We start from the raw sequence: 26420 nt of genomic DNA, 5'->3' as shown, positions 1-26420 counted from the left end.
ATGTCATTTGAAGAGAGTGGGAAGCTCTTCGGCTTCTCATCGACTTCAGTGGGCTTTGGATCAGGCCTTGGACAGGTACAACTTATGCCAACTATGGGGAAAACAATCAGAACTTAATGTCTATGAGTTCTGCTAACTAGAAGGTTCTGAGTTCCTGCTGCATTACAGGTTTGTGGATTCATATAGTCAATGATCTTGCTCCGTGTTTACGGGTAAATGCAACTCATCTTTGTGTTCTTACACAACCTCAGTAACCGCAGTCGACTCGCCGCCGTGAGGACGGCCAGGTAAGTCGATCAAAGATACTTCGACTTCAGCTACACGAATAGCTTAGTTCGAACCCCCCCTCCCCCTGCTAGTGTAGCCCAGGCCTTGGACAAAATTAAGTACCTCCTATAGAGAAGCTAAAAAATATGGGAAAATTCTTATGGTAACTTACAGAGAAGCAAAACTCAATGAGTTGTCATTTGCATGTGCAGAGGTGTTGTGAATCTATGTTGTCCTTGACATTTTATATATATATTTTTTAAAATTACCTTGTAAATGCACGTGTTTCTAAGTTACTAGGGAATGGGGGAAGCTTGTTGTATAGCATAGTGGGAAAAGTGTTTGATAATGCAATGGTAGTTTGCACTAAGGCTGTACTTTGATTTATATTGCAGTTCATCTTTTCCATAATGGAATTGTATCATTTTCATAACAAATTATATACACCTGTACCTATGATGAACCCAAATCAAAACATATCACATTAAACAAAATGAGTAAACTGAACTATAATATCTGCACTTTGTGTGCGCACACTGTGTATTTTATATATAAATGGGGAAAAAAAGTTCTTGTGACTTGATCATCCAAAAGGCCCAGTCCGGGGGTGGGGGAAGACACTGCTGTAGGATTTGAGGGAGATGTGACTTGAAATCCATAAAAGATTTCTCTCTTATCTCATTTTGCTGTAGAAAGGGAGAGTCTAACAACTGGAAGAAAGGGGAGAAGTCGTAGCTAAGAGAACAATTATTTCAGAGAGACTATCACTGACATGGGACTATTTCTGCCATCCACATGAGAACTGCACAGTTAAAACTTTACTTTAACCACCCTGTATTGAAATTTCTGCATTCTGATTAGTTAACGCTTTGCCTTCTCTTCTTCTCCAGTGTGAATAACAAACATGGTTGTCCAGCTTCACATTTCCTGCAGCTAAAAATATGTTCATGATTGAAAATTTTAATAGCTAACCAGTGCTTCCCACTGTGCTAATTAACCCCCTCAGCCTTTGGCATCAGAGTTTATTCAGCCCAAAATACGGTTACATGAAACAGAAAGTCCTAAAAGTGGACATGCAAATAACCTGATGGTAGATTGACATTTTGTGTGCTGAGCAGAGAGATCCGTTCTGTACGCAGTCCCAAATACAGTACCATTGCTAAGGAATAGTGTAGTTGATAGTGTTTCTGGACCTTATAGAAGGACCTGTGTTGCACTTTATTATGCCACACCCAAATATCTAACCAATAGAGTTTCTGTGCTGTAAGATGTGGCATAAAATAAACAGCTGTATTATAAGATTGATTGTGAATAGTAAGGGCACAAAATAGGCTCAAAATCAAAGTGTCTATTGAAAAGGTCACTAAAATACCTTGGAAAAGTTTGATACACAATAGTAATACTATATACAAAATTTGCAAAACATTAAATATTCAGTGGACTGAATCAGCTTCACAATGCTGCAAAATTATTCCACAGGAATAAGAAATCAATTCCTAGAGGAATCACATTTTCAGAAAATCAGATTATAGCCTTTGGTCTTCTCGGTGAGTGTGGATTATTTCAGTTTTCTGAAAATGGGAGTTAAGAATTTGTCACTGCCTCCCAGTTTCTCTGCCCACCACTTGCCATTCTGTACCTGGTTCTTCACATGCTGGTCCCTGTGTGTGTTCCATCGCGGGTATGCATGGGCTCCATGCGCCTGAGACCACGAGAGTCTTGCTGGGGGTGTCCGTTGGTCTGCCTTTGCTCTTCCCCTCCTGGTGCTCTGAACCAAAAGTGTAAGGGGTGGTGTGTACCAATTGCCTCTACTGTTCCTTCTTAGCACCACATGGTCTGAGATGGAACAATCCAGTGTCCTCCAAGTTCTTCCTTCAACTTTGACTAACTAGTACACATCCAGGTCGTCTTAGATAGTTTTATTAAGTGCAGTTAGGTACTGAAAAGTCATATATCCCCTTTGGGAACTCCTTGCCCATGTCCCATTGTGGAGATTGAATTATACCCCCGAGGATACAGGATTCAAAAATTGTGTTTCCTGCCCTGGAGCCTTCCTGGTCAGCGACAAGCTTCAGAAGTGCTTGTTCTGCCTTGGAAAAGCACACATCTCCACCAGATACAGATACTGCTCCTTGCCCAACGAGTGTGGGAGTTGAGGCTCAGAAAACATCTTCTGGAGCAGGTGAGACCTCCACCTGATCTAGACTGGGCTATTCGCCTGTGCATCGGTCAGAGGTGTTGAGAGGCACTGTTACTATGAAAATGCCAAGTGAATGATTTTAATTATCAATACTGTAGGAATCTAGCATATGTCCCTCTCTTTTGTAAATGTTGCCTTTTAAATTAAAAATTGATTTTTAAAAGACAAGCTTTTTGTTTTCAAATTAATATTTATAATGGATAGCATGATGGATTGAATATTTCCAAAAATACCTGCTCAATCCTGCAGTTTTTCTGCATGTGGAACTACACCCTAAATTTGTCACCAATGTTTTCTCTGATTTCCATCAGAATCAATTCACACACTTCCCTGTTTTGTTTTTTGTTTTTTCCCAAAACCTCATATCACTAATGAGGAACAGAAACTTCATCTTGGATGTACCTCAAGTATTGGGATTCTATCTTCAGTGAACAGAGCTATTTAGGAGGTCATCTAGTGGCTTTGTTACCTTTATGGAATGAATGAAAGGGCATGCAATCTTCTTGCAAAAACTAAGTGGATTTCTGGTTGTATCTTGCTCTGCTACCAGTTGTCAGACTCCTCCACCGCAACTGGTGAGAACCTTCTCCACCAGAGCAAAGCCTACTTCAGAAGCTTCTCTTTGGGGTGTACCTCTTGTTGACCTATGTAAAACAGCCGCGTGGAGTTGTATCTAGACCTTCTCAAGACACTATACCCTCGTGCACACCTCCTCAGCTGATTCATAGATTCATAGAAATGTAGGGCTGGAAGGGACCTCAAGAAGTCGTCAAGTCCAGCCCCCTTCATTGTGGCAGGACCAAGTAAACCTACACTATCCCTGACAGATGTTTGACTCACCTGTTCTTAAAAGCCTCCAATAATGTGGAGTGCACGATCTTCCTTGGTAACCTATTTCAAAGTTAACTACCATTATAGTTGGAAAGCTTTTCTTAATGTCTAACCTAAATATACCTTGCTGCAGATTAAGCCCATTACATCTTGGCCTACTCTCTGGACATGGAGAACAATTGATCACCGTCCTCTTTACAACATCCCTTAACTTATTTGAAAAGTGTTATCCGATGTCCCTCTCAAGACTGATATACCCAGGTTTTTAACCTTTCCCCAGATGTTAGGTCTTCTAAACCTTTTCTCATTTTTGTTGCTCTGGTCTGGACTCTCTCCAATTTGTTCGCATCTTTCTAAAAGTATAGCATCTAGAACTGGACACAGTACCCCAGTGAAGGCAATACTGGTGCCCAGTAGAGTGGGACAGTTCTCTCACATGTCTTACATGCAACACTCCTGTTAATGCATCCTGGAATGTTGTTAGCCTTTTTCATCACGGCATCACATTGCTGACTCATTCAACTTCTGGTCCACTAGAAACCCCAGATCCTTTTCAGCTGTGCTACCATCTAGCTACTCATTCCCCATTTTGTAGTTGTGCATTTTACTTTTCCTTCCTAGTGTAGAACTTTGTACTTGATTGCATATCATCTTGTTGATTTCATACCCATCCTTCAGTTTGTCAAGGTCATTTTGAATTCTAATCCTGTCCTCCAGAGTGCTTGCAAGCCCCCCACCTTAGTTTGGTGTTCTCTGTGTATTTTGAAAGCATAGTCTCCATTTCATTCTCAAAGTCATTAATGAAAATGAATAGTAAGGGACCCACTAGACATGTCCTCTTGGTTTGACAGCAAACCACCGATAACTACTCTGACAGGATCTTTCAGACAGTTTTGCTCCCACCTTACAGTATGTTCATCTAGACCAGTGTTTCCCAAACTTACAACATTTGTGTACCCCTTCTGAGACATTTGTCTTCTGGGCACACCCCTTCTCCAATGAAGATAATTTTTTGGGGAGAGGCCCTGCTCAGGCCACTGCTGGCCCCTTGCCTCCCGGGGTCCCAGCTACCGGCCTGGCTCAGCCCACTGCTGGCCTGGGTGAACAGGATCCCTGGCCAGCAGTAGGCTGAGTGGGACCAATGGACGGAACCCTGGGCCGCAGCAGGCTGAGCCGCTCAGCCCAGTGTGGGTCTGGGTCCCAGTCACCAGCCCGCTCAGCCCACTGCTGGTCTGGGTGAATGGGAACTGGGGCCGGCAGCCAGGATCCAGCTGAAGGAGCTGGCGGATGGAACTTCAGACTGGCAGCGGTCTATTCCTGCTATCCCAGCCCTCCCCGCTCACCACTTTTCTGGTGCCCCTCACTCCTGACCAGCAGCCCCTGCTGTCCCAGGCCTGGGCTCCCCAGTCACTGCTCTGCCCGTGCCCCTCACTCCCGACCCGCAGCCCCTGCTGTCTCAGGCCTGGACTCCCCAGTCACTGCTCTGCCCGTGCCCCTCACTCCCGACCCGCAGCCCCTGCTGTCCCAGGCCTGGACTCCCCAGTCACCACACTGCCGGTGCCCCTCACTCTTGACCCGCAGCCCCTGCTGTCCCAGGCCTGGACTCCCCAGTCACCACTCTGCTGGTGCCCCTCACTCCCGACCCGCAGCCCCTGCTGCCCCAGGACTGGGCTCCCTAGTCACTGCTCTGTCGGTGCCCCTCACTCCTAACCCGCAGCCCCTGATATCCCAGCCCTGGGCTCCCCGTTCTCCACTCTTCTGGTGCCCCTCAATCCCGACCCACAGCCCCTGCTGTCTCAGGCCTGGGCTCTCCAGTCACCACTCTGCTGGCACCCCTCACTCCCAACCCACAGCCCCACCTGTCTCAGCCCTGGGCTCCCCAGTTACCACATTGCTGGTGCCCTTCACTCCTGACCTGCAGCCCCACGTGTCCAAGCCCTGGGCTCCCCAGTCACCACACTGCCGGTGCCCCTCACTCCCGACCCGCAGCCCCTGTTGTCCCAGGCCTGGGCTCCCAGCTCTTCTGGTGCCCCTCACTCCCAACTTGCAGCCCCTGTTGTCTCAGCCCTGGGCTCCCCAGTCACTGCTCTGCTGGTGCTCCTCACTCCCGACCCGCAGCCCCTGCTCTCCTAGTGACAGCCCATTGGCTGCCAGTGTGGGTAGAAAGCTTCACTTAGACATAGGCAGAGAGCAGCAGTATGCAAGTGGGCACATCCTGAGTGGCTGCGGAGGGACTTGGGGCAGTCCTGGGGGCCAGTGGCCAGGCACAGGGGAACGGACTGAGACTGGGAGAGTCTGGCCTGGGTCTGGGATCTTCCCCTGTGGCTTTGGGAGCTGCGGGTCCTCCGGGGAGGAAGCCTGTGGGAGCTTGACACCTGCCGTCTGTCCTGCTGGGCCTGGCCTCTCCTGGGTGGCCGCTGGTGGATTTGGGGTGGTCCTGGAGGCTGGTAGGTGGGCGCAGGGATCTGAATGGCTCCGGGTGAGTCCACCCCAGGCCCGGGGTCGCCCCAAGCAGCTTTGGGGGCTGTGAGTCCCGAACGGGGCAAGCAGGAGGGAGCCAGACACCTGCCATCTATCCCGCCAGGCGAGGTCGCTGGTGGATTTGGGGCAGTCCGGCGGCCGGGTGCAGGGGGACTGATTGAGTCTGGGAGAGTGTGGCCCAGGTCCGGGGTCTCCTGCTGTGGCTTTGGGGGCTGTTGGTCCTCCAGGGAGGAAGCCTGTGGGAGCTGAACACCCGCTGCCAGGCCAGGCCTTGCCTGTGTGGCTGCTGGTGGATTTGGCATGATCCTGCAGGCTGGGGGCTGGGCGCAGGGGGCCCAATTGAGTGCAGGTGAGTCCGCCCCAGGGCTGGGGTTTCCCCCTGTGGTTTGGGGGGCAGCTTTTGTGGTAACAGCTATAAACGTATTAATGCCTTGCACTTCACTGTATGCATCTTTTTACTGTAATGGCGACACTGACTAATCAAGAAGACAACTCTGCAATTTAGATACCACAGCAGATTTGGTATAATTAAAATGAAGTTAGTTTTTCTTCCTCCCCACAAAATTAGTGGGAATATGCCAATAAGAAACAAATACAAATTTCATTCAGACATGTTTAACATAGTTGAGAGGTAAAATCTATCTGGTGGGTATGTTTCACTGTAAAAAAATATACAGTCCATTGTTCACATAGTTAAATCAAAAAGACAACTCTGCAATTTAGATACCACAGCAGGTTTGATATAATTACAATGAAGTTAATTGTCCTTCCTCCCCACAAAATTAGTGGGAATATGCCAATAAGAAACAAATACAAATTTCATTCAGACACGTTTAATGTAGTTGAGAGGGAAAATATATCCGATGGGTACGTTTCAGACTGTAAAAAAATATACAGTCCATTGTTCACATAGTTAAGAAAAACAATTTGGTTACCAAAAGTTTATTGATAAAAGTTTAATGTCAACTTACTTATAAAAATGAAAAAAATATTTTAAACATACATCATACAATTGACCATCCGAGCCCTATTGACTATTAATGATAGTAAAGCATTTAAGGAAGTTGTGTCAGAAACAAAGGTTAACTCCAGGGATGTATGCTGCTTTAAAAAAAAAAGTTTCTTGTTTGCTGGAACCTACATGCCTGGCCTAGTTCTTAAAGCTAATTACAAAATCCTCTTTCCTACTGGTCCAGGTGTCCTGACAGTTGTTTCTTCTAATAGCACTGTGAAAAGAAAAGAAATATTTGATGAGGTATCTGCACACAGCTCATTTCTAGTTCTTTGCAAGCAGGAAGAAAAGGCGGCACCGCTCTAAGGTGGCAATTCCCAGTCACAGCATTTGCTTACATTCAAGCATCTCTACAGGGATTGAAAATGTTTTTTCTGTTCACTTGCCCACAGGAAGTGCAGAGAAAAGTGTATTTGGTCCTGAAGCCATTTGTATTGGTAGAAAAGAATTTCTGGACATGGCAGGTTATGAAATACCTTGAAGCATGGGTTTGACTTAACTTTAAATAAAAGGACAAAAATAGATGTTAATTTTACAAAACTTAGAAAGGTGCACCAAAAAAAAGGAAACTTTTTCCTGGCATTTCCCCATTTTCTTCCGCTGACCTACGTTTCTGGGGTGCTACAGCAGCCTAACAGGGCAAAGACCATATAAGAATTAGGGGGAAAACAGAAGCCGGCTATTCACACTTCACTGTACAATGGCCAATGAAGTAAAGAAAGACCTTTCTTTCTCCTGCTTCTAGTATTGTCTTCACTCTCCTGGCCATTGTAGCTCCCCAGAAACTTTTGAAATAATCTTCCAAAATACAAGAATTGTCAATTCCAGAGCTGTCTCTCCAGCCCTCCCGCACCACGTGTCTGCAGCAACAGCTCCTCCTGCCCTCTCCACTGAAAGGGAGAAAAAGCTGAAAACTTACCACACCTCTTCCCAGCAGTGCACCGAAAGGAATGCTGGGAAATGTAGTTCTTTCCCTGCTCCAGGGCTGGCTCTATAGGAACTACAGCTCCCAGGGCCCCCTGGTGGTTCTCAGCTCCCAGGCTGCATCTGTCCTTGCACATGGGACCCCGAGCACCTGATTGCTTTGCTGGTGCCTGGAGCCAGCCCTGAACCTGCCTGAAATGTGTGGCATGCTTTTTAAAGTGTAAGTTTAGCACAATGTATTTTCACTGAAAGCTGATTTGATCAAGGAATATTATCTGTAGTTAGAGAATTGAACTGCTGGTTTCTGCTGACCATTTCCTTTAGATTTTACCAACAGGAGCTCTCATCCTTTCTCACCTAGTTCTTGGGCATAGACCGGAAAAGGAAAGCAGGTTTTCTGCCTCCTTTTTTTTTATTCTGAATCAATTTCTCAGCTTTCAGTGAAGTAGCCATTGAACAAACTAGTTGAATAAGCTGAAATAAAGAAAATATTCTCTCTGCCGCTTTGTAAGAGGCGTCTGTTATCACAATCTAGTTAACACTTCAACAAATGTACTTCCAGTGCTCAGCACAGCGAATTCCACCACTTCGGTGGCTTAACTTTCTTTAGAATTTCAGCATAAACATGTACTGCTTTAATATGGGTTAGTTTATTTTAATAGATTATACTATATTTAAGCTTTAACATAAGTTGTCACAATTTCAAATTTAATTTTAAATAGGTTTATTTTTTAAAAGAAAAACTGATGTAAATAACACATCCTGATTTTTATTTTTCAATCAGATGTATGCATTGGCAGATACAAAGTTTTCAGCAGGAAACAATGTTGCCTCTTTTAAAAACCCAACTTCCTTTTTTCAAAAGAGGTGCCCATTGTTGTTCACTTACATCAACTCCTCACATGGTAAAACTGGTCACTCTCTCTTTCCAATTCAGGTAAACGGCAAGAAACAAAAAATGGACACGTGGATATTCTACCCGTTGTTAGGAGAGATTACAAATCCATCCCCACCTCTGGAATCATCCTGGTTATCTAGTAATCGGTCTGTGTGTGGAGATGATACCAACACACCAACTTCTTTCCAGTACTGCACAAAAGAAAGGTATTAAATAAATGTAATCTTAGGCTGTCTTCTGGAAGGCTGAAAATTGTATTGGGCAGGAGTGTGAGGGTTTGGTTCCTAAGTATTATAAGGAAGAAGTTATGGGATAACTACAGAAACTCATGGGTAAGAAATTACCACAATGTAATAGTATTTCTCAAATAACTCTGGAAATCATGGTTATACTTTTTTAATGTGTGACCTAAAATATCTTTATTAGGGAACGTACTGGGAAAGTGAAGTATCAGACAAATCTTGATCTTTTGTATAATGACAAATATTTACCTTTTGAAAAAGCCTCCTTGTTACATCACATCATTATGATCCTTTATGGTGACAGAGGGAGCTGTCTTCTGTAACAGCAGGGGCACGGTGAATGCCAGTTTCTTCCTGTTGTTACTGCACAACACAAATGGATGAAGGTTAGGGGACTTATGCATGTGGATCTTTATCACCACCTGTATCGTAAGTGCGCATATGCTGGCTTTCTGGGGTTTATAGTCTAGTCCAGTGGTTCTTAACCAGGGGTGCGCAGAGGTCTTCCAGGGGGTACATTAACTCATCTAGGTATTTGCCTAGTTTTACAACAGGCTACATAATGATTTTGTAAGCAAGTAGTTTTTAGGTGAGGTGAAACTTGGGGTACACAAGACCGATCAGACTCCTGAAAGGGGTACAGTAATCAGGAAAGGTTGAAAACCACTGGTCTAGCAGCTTAAAGCACATTACCTAGCAAATAAATAAAAATCACAAACTAACCTTAATATACCAAATAGATTGGATATGAATTAGCAGATTTTTGTCCAGCGAAATGATACAAGGAGGCTGCAGGTTAATAGGGGCCAAGCTGCACTTGCTTTACAGCTTGGAATCCCCCTGTCTTTTATTCACAGGCAAGAAATCCTTTAGCCTAGGTCCAGAACTTCCCCCAGGTCAGTCTTTGTTCTCAGATGTTTCCAAGAGTCTTCCTGTGTGGGGAGTGAGGAACTCCAGATGATGTCACTCAAGGGGTTAAAGGGAGAGATTAAGGAAGATAAAAGCATTGCTGAGAAGTTAAATTATTTTTTGAATCAGTCTTCACTGGTGAGAATATTGTGAAGAATCACAGAAGTTTAGGACTGAAAGGGACCTCATTAGGTCATCTAATCCAGTCCCCTGCGCTAAAGGTAGGACTACATGACTGATCAGTTCTGACAGGTGTTTGTCTAACCTGTTCTTAAAAACCTTGAATGAAGGAAAGTCCACAATGTCCCTAGGCAACTTGTTCCAATGCTTAACCACCCTGACAGGAAGTTTTTCCTAATGGCCAACCTAAACCTCCCTTGCTGCAATTTAAGCCCATTGCTTCTTGTCTTCTCCTCAGCGGTTTACAAGAACAATTTTTCACCTCCCTTCTTGTAACAATCTTTTTTTGAAAACTATTATCATGTTCCCCCTCAGTTTTCTCTTCTCCAAACTAAACCAATTTTTTCAATCTTCCCTCGTACACATGTTTGCTAGAGCTTTGCTGTGCTCTGGACCTTCTCCAATTGTCCATATCTTTCCTGAAATGTGGTGCCCAGAACTGGACACTGTACTCCAGCTGAGGCCATTATTGGCAGGCAGTAGAGTAGAAAAATTTCTTCTTGTGTCTCACTTACAACACATGGAGAACAGTTGATCACTTCCCTCTTTATAACAGCCCTCAGTGTATTTGAAGACAGTTATTAGACTTTCCCGTAAGTCTTTTCTTGAGAGTAAACACGCCCACTGTTTTTAACCTTTCCTCGTAGAACAGGTTTTCTAAACTTCTTATCAGTTTTTTTGCTTTCCTCTGGACTCTGCAATTTGTCCACATCTTTTTAAAGTGTTGTGCCACAAACCGAACACAGTACTCCACCTGAGTCCTCACCACTTTTGAGTAGAGGGGGACAATTACTTAGTATGTCTTCTAGACTCCCCCAGAATATTAGCCTTTTTAGCAACTGCCTCATGTTGTCTCCTATTCAATTTGTGGTCCTTTGTAACCCCCTGATCCTTTTCAGCTGTACTACTGCATAGCCAGTGATTTGCCATTTTGTAGGTGTTATTGCTCTATTTATTCTCAAGTAGAGTTTGCACTTGTCTTTACTGAATTCCATCTAACTGATTCGAGACCAATTCTTCAGTGTTGTTTTGAATTCTAATCCTGCCCTCCAAAGTGTTAGCAATCCTTCCCATCTTGGTGGGATCTTCAGATTTTATAAGCATACTTTTCACTCTACTATCCAAGTAATTAATGAAACTATTGAGTAGCGGCAGCTTCAGGACGGACCTCTGCAGGCAGTAGATACATCCCTTAGTTGGCCACAGAACCATTGATAACTACTCTTTGAGTATGGTCTTTCAACCAGTTTTTTACCCACTTTATAGTAATTTAATCATTTCCCTAGTTTGCTGATGAGAATGTCCTCTGGGACAGTGTCAGAAGCCTTAATAACATCAATGTCTCTCACCTACGGCTTCCCTCTAACTTCTTGGCCAATAACCTTGTCAAAAATGGAAATCAAGTTAATATGGCATGATTCATTCTTGACAAATCCATTTATAACCCTGTTATCCTCTAGCTGCCTACAGCGAGATTGTTTAATAATTTGTTCCATATGTTTCCAGGTATCAGAACTAGCTCGACTGGTATCTAAGTTAGCCACTGTTTCACAGGAGTGGAGGGCAGCAGATTTTTAGATCTATTTTAAAAAGGGTCTGTGGGTGACTGGAATTACGATTCACAAAGCTTTGCATCTGTGCCTGGCAAATTTATTGAAATAACTATTTAAAAGAGAAAACAAAATGTTTGAAGGATCATGGTATGATGGAGTTTTACCAGCATGTTTTCTAGAGAGGAAAATGTCTCATTATTGTCTTAAAATTCTTTTCAGAGCGGTAGCTGTGTTAGTCTGTATCAGGAAAAACACTGAGGAGTCCTTGTTGTACCTTAGAGACTAACAAATGTATTTGGCATAAACTTTTGTGGGCTAAAACCCACTTTGTCAGATGCATGGAGAGAAAGATACAGTAAGCCGTATATATATCACAGCACATGAAAAGATGGGAGTTGCCTTACCAAGGTGTGGGGTCAGTGCTAATGAGACCAATTCAGTTAAGGTGGAAGTGGCCTATTCTGAACAGTTGACCAGAAGGGGTGACTAACAAGAGAGGGAAAATTGCTTTTGTGGTGCTAACAAGGCCAATGCAATCAAGGTGGACGTTGCCCATTTCCGACAGTTGACAAGAAGGTGTGAGTATCAGCAGATAGAAAAGGTATACCTACTTATTGTATTTTTCACTCCATGCATCTAATGAAGTTGGTTTTAGCCCACGAAAGCTTATCCCCAAATAAATGTTAGTCTCCAAGGTGCCATGAGGACTCCACATTGAAATTCTTTGAATGTGTCAATGAAATAGTGAATAAAGGAGAACCGGTTGATGTTTATCTGGACTACCAAAAAGGCCATTATCCAGGTCCAGAGTGAGAGGCGAAGTATTCTTATAGATCAAAATCTGAATAGGAGCTAGGAAGCAAAGGGTTATGTCTATACTGCAAGCATTACAGTTGCATCTGCTCAGCTGTGGTGTAGATTCTTGCTACAGTGATGGAAAGGGTTTTTTTGAAATTCATTCCCTTGAGAGGTGCTACCTAGGTTGACAGAAGAATTCTTCTTTTGACCTAGTTGGTGTCTATATTAGGGCTTTGATCGGCTTGATTATGTTTTCTAGGAGTGTGACTTTTTCAAACCTCTAAGCAGCATAGTTAGGTTGACCTAAGTTTTAGGTGTAGGCCAGGTTTAGGAGTAAGTGGCCAATTTTCGTCTTGTCAAAATATAAACCGTACGGTTCCTCCAAGGTTTCATACTAGGCTCCTTTTTGTTTAATGTATTAATGATCTGTAAAGGGGGATGAGCAGTGAGGTAGCAAAATTTTCAGCTGGCACAATTCCTTAGGTTAGTCAGGACTAGAAGAAACTAAATAAGCTGGGTGAGCAGGCAACATGATGACAAAGAAATGCAAATGAGAGGTACAATGTCCACTCCTTAGATGTATTACAATGTCCTAAGTTAACTGTATCAAATCAAGAAAAGGATGTGGGCATCCAACTCCCCAGTAAGCATTCTAGAACCCAAAACCAATGCTTCGTGCATGAGGGCTGAGATCTGCACAAGGGGCCACAATCCTGGTGCTTTAAAACGTGCCAATTATTCAAATATGTGTTTACTGTCAAGGCATGCTAGAAGATAATACTTAGCTTCTCATCTGCAAAGAACATTATTCCATTAATTCTTGTGAGTGAGGACGCTTCCTTTTCTCCCCCTCCTCTATTTATAATATGTTACAGCTAAAGAAATCTGAAGGTAAACTTTTGTGTGTTTCCTCTTTATTGGTTGTTTTTTCTCCTGAAGATATGATCCTATCTCTCTGGATTTTATTTTTCAGAGCACAGATAAGTCTGTTTTACTCTGGCAGTGGCCCAGAGATGTTTAGGCTAGTGTCGAGCACCCTAGATGAGGCACACAAGCCAGACCCAGTTACAGATTGGTAAGTTTTTACTGAAAACTTGCATGGTGTTGTTTCTTCCAATTTAAAGTTTTATATCTTTTACTTACCAGTAGACATTTGACAAGACAACTTAGGTGTTGTCTGATGTAGTACTGAGTTTTAAGATATCATCATTTAAATAAGCTATCATCAAGTTAAATTGGAAAGATCTGTTACTAGTACTTCCTTGGAATAAATGAAAGTAGAAAGGCAGTCTTCTGTTCATCCTTCTATCAGCAGATGGCAACTGGAAAAGAAATGAATGTCTTTCGTTACTTTCATTTTATTAAGAGGATTAATAGAGGTATGACTGTGAATATATCTGAAGGTAGAGTTAGTTCATAATTCAGAACATTCTGAAATGTATTTGCAAAAAGAATAGGAGTAGCTGTTGCACCTTAGAGACTAACAAATTTGAGCATAAGCTTTCGTGGGCTAAAGCCCACTTCAGCGGACGCATGCAGTGGAAAATACTGTAGGAAGATATATATACACACACAGAGAACATGAAACAGTGGCTGTTACCGTACACACTGTAGTGAGAGTGATCAGTTAAGGTGAGCTATTACTAGCAGGAGAGAAACTCACACTTTTTGTAGTGGTAATCAAAATTGTCCATTTCCAGCAGTTGCCAAGAAGGTGTGAGGAACTGCTGGAAATGGGAATTTTGATTACCACTACAAAAAGGTTTTTTTTTCCTTTCCTGCTGATAATAGCTCACCTTAACTGATCACTTTCGTTAGAGTGTGCATGGTAACACCCATTGTTTCATGTTCTCTAGGTGTGTGTATATATATAATATATAAAATCTTCCTACTATATTTTCCACTGCATGCATCCAATGAAGTGGGCTGTAGCCGACAAAAGCTTATGCTCAAATAAATGTGTTAATCTCTTAAGGTGCCACGAGTCCTCCTGTTCTTTTTGTGGATGCAGACGAACACGCAGCTACCCTGAAACCTGAAATATATTTGTATTTGTAGATACTATAAAAATCTTAGGATTTTGAACTGATTGATCATTGCAGCTAAATCATTTTGAGTAACTGGCCTCCAACTGAAGAATTTGACTGTCGCATAGATAGCCTTTTTCATTCAACTAAGCCAAATGTGGAAGGGCTTATAGAGGGAGTTTTAACTATATATATACAAGGCTATTAAAAAAACCCATTATAATACCTTCTACATTTGTTTTAGTTGAGTGGAAAAGGCACTGTGCCAATTGCTATGGCAAAATTCTTCAGCTGAAGGCCAGTTACTCAAAATGATTTAGCTGCAATGATCAATCAGTATAAAATCCCGAAGATTTTTATAATGTCTAGACATACAAATACATTTAAAAAAGAACAGGAGTACTTGTGGCACCTTAGAGACTAACAAATTTATTTCAGCATAAGCTTTCGTGAGCTACATCCGATGCATCCGAAGAAGTGAGCTGTAGCTCACGAAAGCTTATGCTGAAATAAATGTGTTAGTCTCTAAGGTGCCACAAGTAGTCCTGTCCTTTTTGTGGATACAGACTAACACGGCTGCTACTCTGAAAATACATTTCAGAATGTTTTGAATTGTTTATCTGTTTCCAAGATTTATGAGCTATAATATCTAAGAGAACAAAAAATATCCCCTGAAGAGTAGCCAGTCCTGCAAATCAGTATTTTTTCTTCAGTCAGCTGAATAGGATAACATCAGAAACAAAACATTAGTGTTGTATCTCTTCCCATATCATCCATCTGTCTTGTCTATTTAGACTGTAAAGTATTTGGGAGCAGGGACCAGATTTATGTTCTGTAAGGTACTTTGGGGTCTGACTAAATAATAATTTTAATTATACAACTGTGCTGAAGTTTGCTAGTGGGATCTACACAAATCATATTGTAGGAACATGAAAGTTAAATTTCTACCATTTTTGTTTTTCAAATGCAAAAAAATATGTATTCGTATGTAACAGAAGCGTGACTGCAAAACTTGTCCTGTCCCCCAAGTCCCAAATTTCCCCCAAACTCTGTTCCCTGTAGTGTCCCATCCTCTCCTGTGGAACTGCTCCTTAAAAGAGATAGTAGACAACAGCTCATTAGTTTAACTGGGGTTTGACAAACACAGTTTTGATCAAAACACTGAATTGGTTTATAGTAAAAACAAATTTATTAAACAAAAGCCCATAGTTTTAAGTGATACCAAGTATAGAAAATAGAGAAAGGGTTACCAGCAAATGAGTAAAAATACAATTTTAAGATTAAAACTTAATTTCTGCAAGTTACAATCTTGTCCTCAGCAGGTTTCCCACCTATACTTAATACCCAGGGACTTCAAGCACTTGAGTTGCAGGATCCGCCATTCTGTGATTTCACGATCTCTGACGCCTTTAGCTCCTCAAGTAATGATGCCTGTCAAGATTCCTTCCCCAGTCTGAACTTTAGGGTACAGATGTAGGGGACCTGGATGAGAAGCTCTAAGCTCAATTACCAGCTTAGATCTGGTCTGGCTGCCACCACTCACAAGTACTACTTTCCTTCCCCGGGTAGCGTTGAGATACTTCACCAATTTCCTGGTGAACACAGATCCAAACCCCTTGGATCTTAAAAAAAGGAGAAATTAACCATCCCCGCTCCTTTCTTCCACCAACTCCTGGTGAATCCAGATCCAACTCCCTTGGATCTTAAAACAAGGAAAAAATCAATCAGGTATATAAAAAAAAAGGCTTTTAATTAAAGAAAAGAAAGGTAAAAGAAAACTCTCTGGGAGAGATTAGGATACCAGCTACTCTCACAGACAACAGATTCCAAACACAGAGGATGTTCCCCTGGGCAAAACCTTAGTTACACAAAAAAAAATATTCAAATACCCAATCTGATTGTTCCTCTAATTGCACAAGACAAGTTACAAAGAAATAAACTTAAAGCTATTTATTTCCTTCACCGATACTCACTACTTAATAAGAGGCTGAATTCTGGAGCTTTCCCACTCCAGTCAAAGTGAAACTGACCCAGACAAAGGGAACCTCCCTCCTCCTTTTTGAACCACCCTGTTCCTCCATTGGTTCTTCTGGTCAGGTGTCAGCTAGGCTAGGTGAACGTTTTAATCCTTTACAGGTAAAAGAGGCATTAACCTTTAACTATCTCTTTATGACAGTGCCAAAATGGTTTTTCTCTCTCCCTATAGCTTCTCAAAGTTCATTGATCCTGCTTCGAGGCAGGAAGGCTTCCTGGAGATGCAGTTTCCATCCTTCCACTTGCTGTCCTTATGGCTTTGTTTATCTTGCATGTAAATGTGCCTTCCTTATGTCTGCCGGACAAGCAGGCTGGTCAGACATAAAATACACAATCCTTTGTCTAGGGCTGACTGGGTTATGGCCTGCTCGCCAAACTCATTTTAAGAACGTAATTCTAGCACAGATGAACTCTTTGTACACAAGTCTGCATCCATTACGCAAGAATATTACTGATCAGTGAGGTTTTAGATTTCTGATAATATATTACATGCCATCTTTTGGGTAACTATCATGAGAAGAGCGTATTAAGTGTACTGAGTGTGTCAAGAATTGCTGATGCAAAGTAGTGAACCATCAGTGGGTCTCTATCTCAGAGTTTATGCAGAAAATTTGAAAGGTTTTTCTGTGATACCAAATAGCTTGAGTTAAATGTCTGCTTTTAAGGTATACACTTCCTATTTTTACCATGCTTGATCATTTCTAAAAAACATATGCTGGGAGGGGAAATTCTGCCCCTCAACTTCTTCGTGCCAGATACCTCTCCCTGTGGTGAGTGAAGTGGATGCTTCAAGGGTGGGGTAACATACATTGTTGCAGCTTTTCTCCGTTACCCAACTTCCTTCTGGTACCCAAAGGAGCTTCTCACAGAGATGTGATAGCATAGTGCTATCCTATAGCTGCTTTCTCAGCTCTCTCCTGCACTGGGGGTCCTAGGGAACAAATTTGACCAGAGCTGATGGCATACCTCCACTGGAACTGTGTGGCAGTTGGCTTGGGGAAGAACTAGAGGCCCGGAACCAGTGCAGACGTATAGAGCATGTGGATCTCTCAGAATTGGTAGGATTTGTTGGCAGGTCCTGCAGCCTCCTGACTGAGCTGCACTCTTTCTTGCACCCAAATATTTGGTGAGGAAATTGCTCAAGGAGGATCTGAGTTCCTCCTCCTCCCTGCAAAAAATAGAATGGTGGAGACTATATAGCTAACATTGACTTTAATGACTTCTCTTAGATAGTTAGTATTTGGGGGAAAAAATCAAGAGAGTGATTTGCTAGTGCATTATTTCTCTTGAATTTTTATCTTCCCTATCTTAAAACATAATTAGTTGTCATAGAAGGTTGCTAAGAGGAGAGACCATCAGACATTTTCAAGCACTGCAGAAGTCAAATCTGTATCTGGTGGCTTACAAATGTTGTTAAACTTCGAGCAGGATGATGTATATATTTAAAACAATGACTGGAAAACCTTATAGCAAGTGATTTAAATAAATGTTTTCTTGCTGGGGGCAAAAACATACTTTTCTTGAACAAGGAAAATGTAATTAAAAAAAGAAATAAGGAATCAACTTTGCGGAGATATTGGGAAGGTTAATTTTGTCTTAGAATTCTATAGACTCTTTCTATGGAAAGTGCTCTAGAAGTTCAAATGTCAATACAGAAACTCTTTAAGAATCAATAATGAAGTTTCTGAAGATATGAAGGGCAAATAGTTGAGATTGAAGCACCATAATGTGACACATTAAAAGTAGACTAGGAAAAACAATAAAAAATAGACTTCAGGAAATAATTATCTGCTGTCAACAGTTAAGTATGCTAATAGTTTTTTATAACTAATTCCTGTGACAAAACTGCTTGAAATCATATCTTTAGCAAAGGTCTTAGTAGTAGCTTTGCATTTTGAAAAAAGAACACTTAACTCTGAACAAAGTTATAATGTAACATGAATGTGTTTGGTCATATCTAAAAGTGCAATTCTATTTGTTACAGGAATTATCTGTTGAGATTGTTTTCCCCTATGTTGGCATCTGACACTGGAAACAATGGTGACTTGTCAGGTCTGTCTTCTGAGCACTGTTTACAAAGAAAAGATTTTCCAAACCCGACTGGCACACGGGGACTGTTACCAAGGACACTTGCAAAAGTTATCTGCTGTGGAGACTTACACAGAGTGTTTGACGACCATCTTACAGAGTCTTTGCTTTCTCCTTCTGACCCTTATACTCAGCCATCTGCTGGGATCTTGAACATTTATCCTGAAAATCCTGCTTTTGAAAAGAATGCCATCTTTCAGCAAGAAGGATTAGCGTTTCAGAATGTACAGTTTAATCAGCATGTGTGCAATTATCATAAGATGAACTTAAATGGAGACCATGAAAAGAATTGCTCTGATTTTAGTTATTTTTCTTCTCAGTTTCGAATGAAAGATGGCACTGGTATTCAGAAAGAGTATTGGGAAACTGACCAAGCAAGAGGCAAACCTATGAAAAATGACGAACAAGCGCAAGCAAAGTACTCCAATGATTTATCTAGTCCACCTACTAATGGCACATGGGGCGAAGTGTTCCAGGACAATCATCTGGTTTCTAAAAGATATGAAAATTTTACAGCTTCTCATAAATCACAGCCATCTAGTCACCCACCGCTTTATTTTTTCAATCAACCATTTACTAAAGAAAATCGTTTTCCTGGAGGAACAAATAGAAACCCACAGGAAGCTCACATGCAAAATGGCCAGAATAGCTTCAATTTGGGGGAAACCTGTAATAACATTGAATATAAGAGCCATATGAATCCTAAAGAATGCTCTCGTAAATCTTGTGACTATCATTTACTTCTGACAACTGCTCTACAAAATAGAAATTTTCATTTGTCTTACCGTGGCCATACTACTTTCTCATTAATGTCTGATTTTAAGCAAAATGGCCTATTTTGTGAGGAATCAAGTGCACCATACTTTGCCTTTCCAACTCCTTTTAAGTATAGGCCTCGAAGAAATTGCCTTTGGCCTGCTAATGAGATTGTTATTCAACTGGATAAGTGTTATCTACAGAGCAGAACTCTGAAGGAGGAGAGGAAAAAGGTAATAATCTATCCCATGATAGACTTGTATGTAGGAGGTGATTATAAAGGAACTGCTAGGTAGAGTAGAAATTCTTGCAATTTACTGGTGAAAAGGAGCCAGTCTTGCTACCTTTTTGCAATATGGTGACTTTCATTGTACTCTAAATATTTTGAGCCCCATCTACAACAATCTATTTTGAGTCTGCACAACTGTAAGAAAATAGCAGACAGCGTGAATGTCGTACAATTGTGCATGACACTGAGGTTCACCTTTTGTTTTTCAGCTGCACAGGAGTTAGGACAACTTGTTCAGCAGTAATTTTCTTGAACTAAATTACACCTGATGCCAGTGGTTACTTAACCAAGTACCCTCTTTGGCCAAAGTGTCTTATGTTATCTGGTGGCATGGATCCTATTCTTTGGTTCATGTTGTTCAGTGCAAGCTCGGTAGCCAATAGATACCACCATCCATGGATCGTGGAAGAGACCACTGATGTAAGCCTGGATGGTTGGTAAAGCAGGGCCTTTATTAGTCCAGTTCTTTTTGGATAGTGCTCAGTTTGGCATGAACGGAGGGAGGGCCAAGAGGATGGTTGTTTATATTCAGGGGCGGCTCTAGGCAACAGCAAAGCAAGCAGGTGCTCGGGGCGGCTCATTTGCAGGGGCGGCAGGGATCCAGCCTGTGAGCTGAGAACCAGCAGGGGGCCCTGGGAGCTGTAGTTCCTTGGTTAGCTCCCTGCGTGTAGCACCAGCCCTGGAGCAGGGAAAGAAGTACATTTCCCAGCATTCCCTTGGCCGCTATCAACAGGAAAGGGAGGGGGAGTGAGGTAGCTGAGACCTCATGCTGCAGCTTGGTGTGAATGGAGAGCTGCACTGGGAAGGGCAGGGAGACCCCGTCCCCAACCACTCACTCCCAGTTCCCACCCCCTGACTGCCCCCCCCCGAAACCCCAAACCATCCAACCCCCCTGCTCCTTGTCCCCTGATTGCCCCCTTCTGGGACCCCTGCCCCTAACTGCCCCTCAGAACCCCACCCCCTATCTGTCCCCTGACTGCCCTAGCTCCTATTCACACCCCCACCGCCTGACAGACTCCTTGGACTCCTATGCCTATCCAACTGCTGCCTGTCCCCTGACTGCCCCCCCGAACCGTGACCCATCTAGCCCCCCTCTCCCTGCCCCTGATTTCCCCTCAAACCTCTGCCCATCCACCCCCCCGCTCCCTGTCCCCTGACTGTCCCGACCCCTCTCCACACCCCCGCCCCATCCAACCCCTCCTGCTCGCCCTCTGGAACCCCCTACCCCTTCTCCAACCCCCCGGCCCCTTACCATGCTGCTGAGACTAGCGTGTCTGGCTCTGCAGAGAGCCAGACATGCTGCCGCAGACATCTTGCTGCACTCCCCCCACAGAGTGCACAGCCCTGCCCGCCCCCAGTGCTGCCGGCTGAGGCTGCAGGGGAGGAGCGGGGGGGCAGAGGAAGATCCAGCCGAGCTGCCCTGTCAGCCGCGCTACACTCTGCATTGGGAGGAAAATCCCGGACTTTCTGAGAGTTTAATCGCTATTTAAAACCCCCAAAGCCGGACATGTCCGTGAAAATACGGACGTATGATAACCCTAGTCGTATCCTCAAGGAGTAGGCTTTGGCCCAGATATCCCCTTCAGAAGACATCACCAGACTGGATTAGGGATAATGGCGTGACCTCACCTTGCAGTCCCCAAAGAAGGAATTGTGGGGACTAAATGGACAGTGCCCTCTCTATCTGAAGCCTAGCAAGGGAGGTACGTGGATCCCACTAGAATTTAAAATGAAAAGTAAGGGAGGGGAGGCTCTGGACCTGGGCAGCTTTAGATACAGTACCAGGCACGTAGGAGGATTTCCACTTCTGAGCCATGGAAGCAAAAATTGACTTTTCCTTTCCAGATGTAGCTAATATTCAGAAAGGGAATCTAGCACCTGCCTTCCAGATTTGAACACCTCAAAATTCAGGAGTGCTCAAACTCAGTTTGGGCAGCTGTTACTTCATTTCTCCCAAATCAAATATACTGATCCACTGTAACTTGCTGTAGAAAAAGTAGGATAAAATTGAGCAAGAAATGCTTCCCAGTGGTTATTAGGACTGGAACTGCTATTTTCAACAGCCATTGCCTTTAGTTTTATTTGTTTAAAAGGAAGACAGTGATATTGCATTGGCAAATTCCCCATATGAACAAAAGAATAATAAAGGCATCTCAGCTTTTCCTCATTTATGGAGGACAGTCTTATAATATGCATCCAGATATCCTTCAATCACACAAGCTGAAAATTGTTGCACTTTACTGCAGTTCTGTAACTATATGGGAACCAATCCTGTCTGTGTTCTGTGCACATCCAAAATTCCTGCTGAATGACCCGCCCTGGGAGCGAGTTACCAGTGGCCCAGGGCTGGGACAGCAGGAGGGTGCAGGTGGGGATAGGGTGAGAGAGCCTAGGGTTGGGGTGGCAGGGAGTACAGGGGGAGGCCCAGAGCTGGGGTGGCAGGGTGTTTGTAGGTGGGTGGTGAGGGGGAGACCCCAGGGCTGGGGCAGCAGGGGGGTGCGGCAGGGAGCCCAGGGCTGGGGTGGGAGACAGCCAAACATTTTTTTGCTTGGGGTGTCAGAAAACCTACATCCGGCCCTGTTTATATCTGACTTCAAATATAAGAGAGATGTCCCTCTAAAACACAGTCTGTTCGCTTTGTCCCATCTTTATTTGCCTAGGCCTATTGTCATGGGTGACTTTGATGTCCACGTGGATGACTTTTCAGGGCTGATATCTTCTCAAAGCCAATATGTTAAACCTGGGATTCTCCTTGGGGGTTTCAAACACAACCACTACAGCAATTGAGGGCATCTCATGTACTTGCTAGTAGTTCCTGGATTTGAGTCTCTGAGAGCCCTTAACATGGTGTTCTCAGTAGGCAGTTGGGAATTCACATCTCTAATTAGGTGTGACAAAGCTAGAGTTTAATCTTCCAAGGATTATGCAAGATCCCTCTATTTCCTTGGGTCTGTACCCAAGATTGATTGTTGGTTACAGATGTTGATTCTAGATTTATGCTTTAAAGTAGTACTTGGAATTTTTGGAAGTACCCTTATTTTTACAGCCAGTTGTTAGCAGTTTAAAGTTTAATAATGACTTCTTATTGTTTTAAATGCCCCCAGAGACTTAAACAGCAGGCACATCTCATGCATCTACATAGTGAAAAAATAGAAAAGCTTAGGCTATCAGATAAAACTCTGTTCTAAATATTTTAAAGGTATGTGCTTTCTCTTCAGATTGAAGCTGATCTTGCAAGAGACTTTCCAGGAGCACGAAGATCTCGCTCAGATAAGACTCCTGTTTTCCGACTTCCTGCTAACCCTTCAGGAGTGGATCATTTGATTGGGTACCAGTTATCAGAACAGGCCAGAGTAAGCATACTTACAGCATGGAATGTTCTGCAAGGATGAGTAACATCAGGTTATATGTTTGTGGGTTTATTATTTTGTGGAGGATTTGAAAAATTAACTCTTTTGGTGTTTGCAATATATTCGGTAGGTGCTCACCTTAATAAGAAAAATGGAAAGGCTTCATGGTACTCCTGTCCATGAGAATATACCCAAAACTTTAGAACGTCATTTGGAAGCTATTCATGTTACACAAGCGAGGCGGAAAGATGAGATTCATAATGCTGCTAATCCACAGAGACAAGGAGCATCTTGTTATAATAATGAAAAGGGTAAATACTTTTGTTTGCTTTGTAGTTCTACAATTCAATTTGTAACACATTTTAAATGTTGTCCTGGCAACAGGTAGACTTACGCCATTAAACAGAAACTTTCTCTATACGTGGGCTTTTGACTTTAAAAGAGAAAAATCCCTCACTTGTATCAGGTAATTTCTACATAGACTTTACTGTTTTGTGGTATTGATTTTTAGACCCCTTCTTGTCATAAGATATTTTCTCAGTTAAAAAAAGCCCTCTTTATTATATTAAATAATCAGACTTTGTTAAAGACCCTGGATGAATTCCTACTTGTTTCAGTGCATGCTGTTAGTTAACAAGTAGATATGAGAGTTATCACTGTAAAAAGGTAGCGTATGACTGGGAATTGATACCAAACAAAAATATCTGCCAAGTAAGCAATTCAGCATCCTTAAGCAGATTATTTTCATTTTAAAAAAATTGAGCTTATTCTTTATTAATAGTGATTGAGAGTGGACTTTCATCCTTCTTAGCTTACAAAGTAAAAATTCTCTTTGTCTTACACTGCTCGTTAATTGTTGTTTTGTCTATCACAAAACCACTACAGTAACTCCTCACTTAACGCTGGAAAGTTATGTTCCTGAAAAATGCAACTTTAAGCAAAACGATGTTAAGCCAAATCCAATTTCCCCATACGAATTAATGTAAATGAGGGGATTAGGTTCCATATATATATATATATATATATATATATAAACACACACACATGCACACAGTGTATAAGTTTTAAACAAACAATTTAATACTGCTACACAGTGATGATGACTGTGAAGCTTGGTTGAGGTGCAGGAGTCAGAGGGTGGGATATTTCCCAGGGAATGCCTTACTGCTAAATTATGAACTAACAATTGGCTGAGCTCTCAATGATTAACTCTCATGCTCTACGAGGCAGCAGGGAAGGGTGCAGGGAGGGACAGCTGCTGCACAGAGAACTTAGGGGAGCTGGGAGCTGCTAGGGGGGCTACTGGTCCACGCTGGTTCCACCCACCCACCAGCTAGTGGCAACGGGCTGCTCTTCCTGCAAGCAGTGGACAAAGCAGGTGGCTGCCAAATGATGTTTTAAACGAGCATGTTCCCTAATTGATCAGCAGTGTAACAACGAAACAACGTTAACCGGGATGACTTTAAGTGAGGAGTTCCTGTACAAATTTGGCACGATTGACAGCTTCTGCTGAGGAATGGCAAGCAAGAATTTTTGATGACACTGGTGAATCAAAACCAGGTGTTGTTGAGATCACATCTATCCAATTTGGAGGCACCAAAAAAATTTTTTTTTGTTTTTTGTTTTTGCTTTGTTAAAAAAATAAAAAAGGGAGAAGGGTAACGCTTAATGTAAGATAGAACTCAAGGATCCTAAGATTAAGCATATTGTGGGCTAGTGCTATACTGCTAGCAATGAAAAGAGCAGGCTTTACTCCCCAAATCTTAGGGTTGAAGAGTTGGAGTTCACCACCAAGAACAGTAAGTAAATTCCACATAGAAAAGTCCAGACTCCAAAAGTGGAATCCACAGTCACAGTTGAAAAAATAAGACCGTCCTAATCCTGTGGACTTTTTCCTCTTAAAGATGTCAGATAGACTAGATAAGCTATCATAACCACCGCCCCTACACACACACATTTGAGCGAGTAGACAGCTTCTTGTAGACTTCCACTGCAATTGCCTTATTCCAAACAGGGACAGAAGAATTGACTCTTTAATGACAAATATCTCTGGCAGTTTTATCCATGCTAGCCCCAATCACATTTCCAGCCAGAGCCTGTGTGGATAGTGCACTAGTTAAAAGGCCATTTTGGCTTCATCCGTGGATTATATTTTCAAGCGAGAAGTGGTGATTATGATCTGTGTAGCCCAGAGGAGAATGGCAGAGAATTTCAAGTAGAACAAAGTCTGTCTTCCTCCACACATGTTCTCCAGAAAGACCATACATACTTTAAATCTTGCATCTCCTTCCAATAAGTCCAAATGCAATAGGAAAGACCGTTCATCCCATACAGGCAAACTGAAGATTAGATCTTGCAGGAGACAAGGCAAGAGTTAGTCTTTCAAGGTGTTTTCTCCTTTGTGACTTTTTGATTTGTTATGATTATCCACAAGGAATAAGTATCTTACACAGAGCAGTATATCATGGTTGACCATATTTAATGTTGCAGAGAGAGCCGGGATAAAGGAGGAAGGCTGCCCTCCAACCATCTACATCAAGAGAACATCCATCTGTGCCAATAATACAGTGTTTGCTCCATGTTCTTGGCTGAATCCAGATTGCACAGAGTCCAATATCTTGGTTTCAGACCAATGAGACTGAAAGTGGTCTATTGCTAGCTTGCTGGGAACCCTAAAGATTTCATAGTGGATACTTGCCAAGTCCAATGCATCCAGGGTGTAATTCAGTTTGTTCTGTGATTGAAGGCCGAAAGGTGGACATACACACTGAGTGAGGCATTGGCTTTCTCCGTCCAGTGAAGCTCCCATTACGTTTTTTAAACCAAGCAGGAAGGATGGGTGTAGGACTTGCAGGTTTGGGATTAAATCTCCTCTAGGGTGTGCAAGAATTTCTGTGTTGTGAATGGGATGAACTCAATGAATGACAAATAAGCTTATGCTCAAATAAATTTGTTAGGTGCCACAAGTCCTCCTGTTCTTTTTGTGGATACAGACTAACACGGCTGCTGCTCTGAAACATGTGATTTTCACACTATCTTGAAGGAAAGGAAATTGTTAGTACAAAGTTCTCTTTTTTCTTTGATTTGTACGTCAGCACCATTTGTTACCAAGAACCTGTGTTCTGGAATCTGAATTTATCTCATAACTTAGGTGCATTGGAAAGCCTAGAATATAACTAAAGAAATATTGGAAATATGGTTCTTTAATACCAGGGTGCAGTCTTTCCTGTGGGATTTCATTACTGTAATACATAGTGCTGGCTGAATTCAAGAGATTTTTGTCTAATTGATGGATGTCATGGTTGTATATTACTTCTGTTGTGATGTGGTTGCATATTCTTGTTGTTTTAGATGTTCTTGCTCTGGTAGCTGCCATTAAAGGGTTAGCTGTTTCCATACGCAAGGCTCGTACTGCTTTATGGTGTGCCCTGCAGATGACTACCAAAAACCTCCTTAAGCACGGCAGTGAAACAGAAGGAGGGTTGAAAGGAAACAGCACACAAGAAAAAAATAGTGCAGATCCTGAAGACCAGGGAAGCAAAAAAGAAAAACATGAGAAACCAATGCAGATTTCTGAATAA

General features: G+C 42.5%; 1 protein-coding gene across 1 annotated transcript; it reads left to right on the top strand.

Moving 5' to 3' along the window:
* Window positions 1–26420, top strand: LOC115642545. Its single transcript, XM_030546169.1, is given in 11 exon segments — window positions 1–75; window positions 8653–8819; window positions 13269–13370; window positions 18341–18467; window positions 18469–18511; window positions 18514–19433; window positions 22708–22842; window positions 22970–23150; window positions 26191–26278; window positions 26280–26317; window positions 26320–26420. Coding segments are annotated over 11 exon segments (1977 nt in total).

This window comes from Gopherus evgoodei, unplaced genomic scaffold, assembly GCF_007399415.2.
Source record: "Gopherus evgoodei ecotype Sinaloan lineage unplaced genomic scaffold, rGopEvg1_v1.p scaffold_41_arrow_ctg1, whole genome shotgun sequence".
Taxonomy (NCBI): domain Eukaryota; kingdom Metazoa; phylum Chordata; order Testudines; family Testudinidae; genus Gopherus; species Gopherus evgoodei.
Note: the sequence above shows the minus strand (reverse complement) of the source record. Positions and strands in the feature narration are given on the sequence as shown.